At 53.1% G+C, this 7,177-nt stretch overlaps 1 protein-coding gene across 1 annotated transcript; it reads left to right on the plus strand.

Annotated features, from left to right (window-relative positions):
- The first annotated feature begins 2,211 nt into the window (after positions 1–2,211).
- On the plus strand, positions 2,212–7,177 carry DMRTC2 (DMRT like family C2). The gene is made up of 8 exons (XM_037065536.1): positions 2,212–2,435; positions 2,518–2,672; positions 2,955–3,031; positions 3,305–3,485; positions 3,625–3,751; positions 5,400–5,460; positions 5,616–5,790; positions 6,749–7,177. The coding sequence occupies exons 1-8, from the start codon at positions 2,212–2,214 to the stop codon at positions 6,859–6,861; spliced, it is 1,113 nt and encodes a 370-aa protein (XP_036921431.1). The 3' UTR covers positions 6,862–7,177.

Here is a 7,177-nt window from a genome sequence, read left to right on the forward strand (position 1 = left end):
ATCACACAAAGGGAGTGAGCCAATCAGAGAAGACAGCACACACCAGCCTGGAATGCAAAGCAAAAGGAGCCAACAACCCGAATACAAGCGGGACACAACCACAAAAAAACTGGAATGCAACCCTCAAGGCAAAACAGATAGAGTGGGGGTTGGGGGTTGAAGGAGAGGCTGCCCTTACGTTAGAGAAACTGCACAGTGGAGGAGCAAACGGTGGAATGGAGCCACGCGGGGGTTCAGGGGAAGACCAGTAGGGGGCGCAACCAGAGCTGCGGGAAAGTGAAGAGGGGGCACAAAATGGGGTCTCAGGGGGAACGGGAGACCCTCTCTGAGCGTGAGAGAGAGAGAAGGGGACAAAAGGGAGGACTGGGAAGAGAAACGTGAGATGGGTCAGAGACACACAAAGAAGGCAACCAGTTACGGAGGGCCAAGAGGTGGGTGAAATCAGGGAGGGAGATGCGCACAAAGGGTGGACGGGGCTGACAAGACCAAATACTACAGACGCGGTTAGGGAAGTGAAGAAAGTGAGAAAGGCAGTCCAGGAGTCAGCCCGGTGGACGGGCAGAGAGACTACGAGAGAACGGGAAAACCAGGTTAGGAGAATCAGCTCCGACAAGAAGAGCCGAAGGAGACTGAGAAGTCACAGGGTGAGGGACTCGAGCACCAGGAGAGAAGAGAACACACGAGCGTCCGTGCGACGAAGCGGCGCCTCCTGAAGTGGAGACCAGAGGGCGAGACCACGCCTGCGCAGCCGGGCTCAGGTCAACGCCCCCTGGTGCGGCGGCGCTGGCTGTGCCTGGGGGGGCAGGGCCAGCCTCGTTCTGGAAGCTCCCTTCGACGCCCCATTGGCCACCCACCCCAAAAGGGGAAGAACAATCTGGAATGGCAAACCACAGGGCCAGGGCAATGCACCCCAAGATTCAACTCGAGGCACCATTGGCTGGCCCACGAGCTCCCTGAGTGCAGAAGCGCCCCGGACGTAAGCGGTGAGCCGTCAGTCAAGGATCTTGAAGCTCATTGGTTGCTGGCCTGGGCGGCCGGAGACGGCGCTGAAGCTCATTGGCCCTTCTGAGAAGGGGCGGGAAAACCAGCGCGAGCGCAGCCGTTCCTGAGGTCACTTCCACACCGAGCCCCGTCGCCGCCTCCTGACTGAGTCAGACTCAGCTCGAGGCTGTGGTAACCGCGGGCCTAGGCCGCGAACACGCCCCCGCGCCTCCCTGGTCCACCTCCTCCTTTCTTGCACAGGACCACCCTACCCCGTACCCCGTGCATCCCCTCGCCCCCCTCCCACTGCCCCCTGGAGCTCCTCGCGCCCCTCGCCTCCCCTCCCCCACACCGGGGTCCCCGGAGCACGCTCCCGTGCCGGCCTCCTTCCTGGGACCCTGAAATGGGCCACGGTCTGGCTTTCGGAGGGACAGCGGTGGCAACGGGGTGCATCTAGCAGCTGCGTGAGGGGGTGCACTGCGGGAGGTGGGATGGGCCTGACCTCGACTGTTGGGCGTGGGCAATGGCACAGGCAGTGTGGGGCGCCGCGACGCGCGGGTTTGCATGGGAGTTCGGGGACCGTGTTGGGGGTGAGAGCGAGATTCCTCCAGGGAAGAGAGAGCTAGATGAGAGCCTGGCACGTGGCAGGGGCTCCAAATGCACTTGTCGAAGGAATGAGAATAACCATTGGAAGAGGGGCAAGGAATCCGTGAGAATAAGGGAGTTCCTGTGGGTGCAAGAGAGTGATCTAATCAAAGGGGGTGCGAAGGGGAAATTCAGTTGCAGGGCACACGTGGGTTGGAAGGGAAGCAGGAAATATTTGTGGGAATTGGATAGATGCAGGAAGGAAGATCATTGTTGAAGAGGATGCCAGAAAAAACTGTTGGACCAGGGTGATTGTGGAAAGGGGAGGTAGGATTCCTTGCAGAGGGGCGTGAGAGTGCGTGAGTGTGCCTAAAACTGGTATTTGTGCATGGGAAGGTACAGAGGAGCAGAAGAGAATGATGCTTGGATTGAAAGAATAGGTAAGGAAGGAAAGAGGAGGAGCTTTCTTGGGAAGGAGGGTACGTGAGGAAGGTAGTGGGGTGAGCAAAGGAGAAGCAAGGGTGACAGCAGAGCCCAGAGTGGGCGGGAGGGAGGACCACCTCAGGCATGGCCTCCCAGGGCAGCCACGCTGGTCAGGAGAGGGCTCGCATGGCCACCTGACCCTCCACTCCTGCCCCCAGATCCATGGAACGTGAGGAAATGCTTGCCATCCACCACTGCCCCTCAGACTCTGCCACCAGGGGTGAGACCAGAGTCTCCCAGGGCACGGAGCTTACTCCTAAGAGAGCTGTCGGTCGCTCTCCAACTTGCGCCCGCTGCCGCAACCACGGCGTCACTGCCCACCTCAAGGGCCACAAGCGCCTCTGCCTCTTTCAGGCTTGCGAGTGTCACAAATGCATCCTCATCTTGTGAGTATGCGATGCAGGGAAGGGAGGATAATGGCTTCCACCTCAAGGGTGGCTGACTTTTGACTCACGACCCCCCTTTTAGGGAGCGCCGAAGGGTCATGGCTGCCCAGGTGGCCTTGCGTAGGCAACAGGAGTCACAGCTAAAGAGGCACCTGGCTCACAGACTGATGAGAGATACCGCTCCTCCCAAAGCCCACAGCGGCATCAAGAAGGGAGCCAGGCGACCAGGGGTCCCCCGTGAGTGACTGCCTAGAGATGGGTCAGGGATTCGGGTGGAGAAAGCATGAGTAGGGAAGAGTCCAAGACATGCCACCGAATCAGTGTGTGACCTTGGGCAAGGTGTTTTTATTCTCTGGGCCTCAGGCTCCCCACCTTTAAAATGTGATCAAGTGCTGGGAGAGTGCATTGAGATCTGTGAGTAGAAAAGGGCCCATAGGAAGGTGAGAACTCAGTTTTCAGCTGGAGTGGGATGTGGGTCAGGAGAAAGGGCTCACCAAAGCACTCCCTGGTCCCCCACAGGTGGAAAGGAGAACATAGCACCCCAGCCTCAGACCCTCCATGGAGCACTCTCACTGGCCCTGACACCCCCTGGGAAGGTAAGGAGAGCCTGGGCCCTGAGGGAGTTACTCCTCTCCTAGCCCTGCCAAGGCCCCTTCCTCTCTGCCCCTGACATGTGGGTTCCAGGTCCAACCCTGACTTGCTACATCATCTTGGGCAAATCTCTCCTCTCCGTGGGCAAAATAATGGGGTGGGATTTTCTAGCCCTCCAAGCTCTGAAGTTTGGGGGTCTTATGCACATCCTAGAATACACCCATTTCTTCCCCAGCCTTGTATCGGAATCCAACCTGTGTCCTCTGATCTTGCAGGAGAATTCCCAGGGGCCTCTGCTGCTCAGGCATCCCCCAGAAGCCTTGCCTTTGCCCTGCACTCCAGTTCCTCCAGGTGCTTGGACCCCTGGACACTGGCTGCCTCCAGGCCTTCGCATGCCACCCCCAGTGGTGTGCTGCTTGCTATGCCAAAAACCTGCTGTCCCTCTGCATCCCTTTCCTGGTAAGATGAATTCAGCAGGTATTTGAATGCCTGTATACCACTTTCGGAAAAAGAAGAAGAGAATACAGGGTAGGAAGAGGAAGGACAGAAGCCGTGACCTCTGACCCTTACACACTCTACATTTTCTTCCCCTCCTTAGGCTTTGACCCTGTCACCTCCCTCTGGCTGCCCACTTATGGGCCCCTCCTAACCTGCCCAGGATCTCACCCAATACTGACGGCTCCCCTGTCTGGAGAATCTGAAGGGCCTTCTGCCCTGACTGGAACGTGAGTAGGGAGAGGAGATAATGTGTTTACCACATGCCTAACCCTGTGCTGGATATGGAAGTAGATGACAAGGAAGAAGAAAAGGTCTCAGACTAGGGGGTGAAGCAGATATCTCCTAGCTCTGCCGTTGCCTGGCTGTGAATCTTTGTACAAATATTTTTATGTTTACCACTCTGAGCCTATTTATCTACCAGTAAATCAGAGACACTATTACTTACTTCACAGGTTGTCATGAGATTTAGCAATAACAATAAGTAATACACCTAGCACAGGCCCTGGCCTTGAACAAATAGCTATTAAAATCTCTTAAACAGATAAGATGAGGTTGAATTACCTGCTGAAACAGGGCATGCAGTGGGGGCGGGGGAGTGCGGGGAGTGTGATGAGAGTGTCAGAGGCCATTGGGGAAAGCTTCCTAAAGGTGGGTGGGGCAAACTGCTCCTCAAATTCCTCTAGGATTAGGGAACTAGGGGGAGGGAAACAAGACTGTGGTAGGGCAGGAACAGTCATCCCATTTCCTCCAGATGTTTTGTCAGTTTTTTAAAAAATTGATACCAGTGATTCACATAATCCTCGCAGTAACCTTGGGAGAAAGAAGTGGACAGGCATCGTCATTTTACAGAAAATAAAGCAGGCTAATAGAAGAGAAGGGACTTACCCAAGGCCACAAAGTCCAATGACCCAGCAGCCACTCAGATTCCCAGGTTAGAATACAGTCACCAGCCACTTAATGACAGGGATACATTCTGAGCAACTTCATCCCTGTGAGAACATTGTAGAGTGCCTGTACACAACCTAGATGGTACAGCCTACTACGCACTGAGGCTGTGTGGTACAGGCAATTGCTACCAGGCTGCAAACTCGTGCATCATGTTGCTGTACTGAATACTGTAGGCAGTTGTAACACAGCGGTGAATATTTGTATGTCCAAACATAGAAAAGGCACAGGAAACACATATGGTAGAAAAGCTTTAAAAAAACAGTCCACCTGTATAGGACACTTACCATGAATAGAGCTTGTGGATTAGAGGTTGCTCTGGGTGAGTCAGTCAGTGAGTGGTGAGTGAAGGCCTAGGACATCACTGTGCACTACTATAGACTTCATACAGACTGCACACTTAGGTTGCACTAAATTTATTGAACAAAATTAGATTAAATCAAGCCCAAGAGAAAATGATGCTATCAGGAGTCAGGGTAAACACCAAATTTATGAGGCTGCTGCTGGCCTAACACAAGCATACAGTTTTATAGTAAGCTTTGTTTTGTGAGTAGAAAAGTACACTCTAAAAAGTACAGTATAGTAAATACGTAAAACAGTAACATAGTGGTTTATTATCATTATCAAGTGTTATGTACTGTACATAATTATATACTTTCACGTGACTGTCAGCACAATAGGTTTGTTTACACCGGCATCACCACATAACACGTTGCGCTATGAGGTTACAATGGCTACAACATCAGGAGGCAATAGAAATTTTTCGGCCCCATTATAGTCTTATAGGCCCAAGGTTGTACATGTCCTTCATCATTCACCTAAACATTGTTATGCAGTACATGGCGGTATGACAAAATCCTTCCCTCTTTCCGTGTGGACATGTCTGGCCATGTGTTTAATATTCCTGGCATCTTCTCTCCTTGTTTTTAGATGCTCGACTTTGATACTTCAGCCGTGTGGCACCCCAGACCCTCTTCTGCGACCACCACAGGTCCTGGGAGAGAAGTGGGACCCAGGACCCTGGGAGGAAGTTGACCTCAAGGAGGGAAGAGTAGGGGATAGTTAAGTAACTGGGGGCTGAGGAAGCACGTGGAGGGTGGGGAGAAGTGGGGGTTCCCAGTCTGCTTCTCTCCCCTTCCTTTGCAGACTCCCAGAGCCTCTCGCCTGGCCTGGACCTCTGCCCCCTCCGAGCAGCAGCTGCAGCAGGAAGCAGCTGAGGTTCTTGTGGGGCTGAAGGACTCATCCCAGGCTCCCCGCCTGACCCCCTCAGTCCCTCCCAGCTCTGCTTGGATCTCGCTGCTCCACCCCTGTGGCCCACCAGGTAAACTGTTTCCTGAAAAGAGACAATGGGGTAGAGATGGTTGGGAAATGGAAGTACTGCAGTTCACAGGGACTAGCCAAGGTTATCAGGAGGTCAGCGGTGTGAATGTGCTCAGGACCAGGCCCCAAGCTTCTCAACTGAGCTTCTGGAATTGCAGTTGAAAGTTATTCAGTGGATCAGTTTTATCACTTTTGTGCTCAAAAGCAACTGTCCAGTGCCCTGATGGCAAGGAAAGTGAGGCCGTGGGAGAGGCAAGGACTGCTTAAGGACTCAAAGCAAGACAGTGGCAGAGCCTGGTGTCCTGGCTCTAGGCCAAGGCTTTCCCTGGACACAGGCTGCCCGCTGAAGTCTGGAGAGGAGGTGAAGATGAAACAAGGGTTCGGCTTGGAAGGAAATCTGATAACTGCCTTTGGGAAGCTTCCATTCGACTTGGAGAAACTGGATGCCTTCGCAGAGCTCAGTGACAACTCCAGAGAGAACTACAGGAATCTTGAGGAATGAGAAACTCCTACGGGGACAGAAAGGGAAGGCTGAGAATTCTCCTGTCCAAAAATGGTGGGTTGGGCATGGTGTGTGGGGGAGGAAACCGTCCTGGAGGAACCGTCCTGGAGGACAGAAAGGGAGGAGATGCGCTGGAGAGGTTTTTCTGATCATGGAGGTCTGCATGCCAGTCTTAGGAGTGTAGACCAGCAACTGTGCATGAAGGGGAACCAGAGATGCTTCTGAGCTAGGCAGGGGCCTAGTCAAAGGACCTAAGCTTTAGAGAGACAGATGTGGTTAATGTAGTGGAGGGATTAGAGGAGGCAAGACTGGAGTGAGGAAAATGAGTGGGGAGGAAGTGCTTGCTGTAATCCGGGTCAGCAAGGACAAGGCCTGGATTGGATGGGGTAAATAGAGGGGTCTGCTGGGATAAGAAATGAATGTGACCTTGCCCTGCCTCCTTTCTTCCTGCCTATAGGTCCTACTGGAGGAAGAGGATTCCAGCCTGTTGGCCCCTCTCTCCGACCCAGCCCAGCCCCTTCTGTGGCTCTGCATATTGGGCATCTGGGTTCCGTCTCCTTCCTAAGCTAGAAGCCCAGAGGTGGGGGCCTCACTGGGGCAGGGTACAACAACCTGCAGGCACTGCATATTTGGTATTTTGTTTATGAATTTATGCATGGAATTTAATGTACTACAAGCTGAAGGCTTTTTTTAAGCTTTCAGGTACACCTTGTTAGCTTTTGGTTCTTTTTGTAGCATATATACCTCTCCTTGGCCCACAGCGGATAGTCTGTAACCCCCTTGGGTCTTGGGACCTTTTTTAATATCCCAACAAAGAATGAGTTGTGCAATTTAAACTTCTAAATAGGTTTTTGCATGAATTCATATTTCAGAATATTTATTTTTG

The sequence above is a fragment of the Sturnira hondurensis genome, unplaced genomic scaffold (genome assembly GCF_014824575.4).
Source record: "Sturnira hondurensis isolate 20B ecotype Veracruz unplaced genomic scaffold, ASM1482457v3 Scaffold0015767, whole genome shotgun sequence".
Taxonomy (NCBI): domain Eukaryota; kingdom Metazoa; phylum Chordata; class Mammalia; order Chiroptera; family Phyllostomidae; genus Sturnira; species Sturnira hondurensis.

What these genes read in the sequence shown, in the direction of transcription:
- DMRTC2 (XM_037065536.1), top strand. Translation starts at nt 2,212, where the DNA reads ATGGAACGTGAGGAAATGCTTGCCATCCACCACTGCCCCTCAGACTCT. An exon ending in CACAAATGCATCCTCATCTT is followed by an intron (nt 2,436 to 2,517) that starts GTGAGTATGCGA and finishes CCCCCCTTTTAG; the next exon opens with GGAGCGCCGAAGGGTCATGG. An exon ending in CTCTTCTGCGACCACCACAG is followed by an intron (nt 5,461 to 5,615) that starts GTCCTGGGAGAG and finishes CTTCCTTTGCAG; the next exon opens with ACTCCCAGAGCCTCTCGCCT.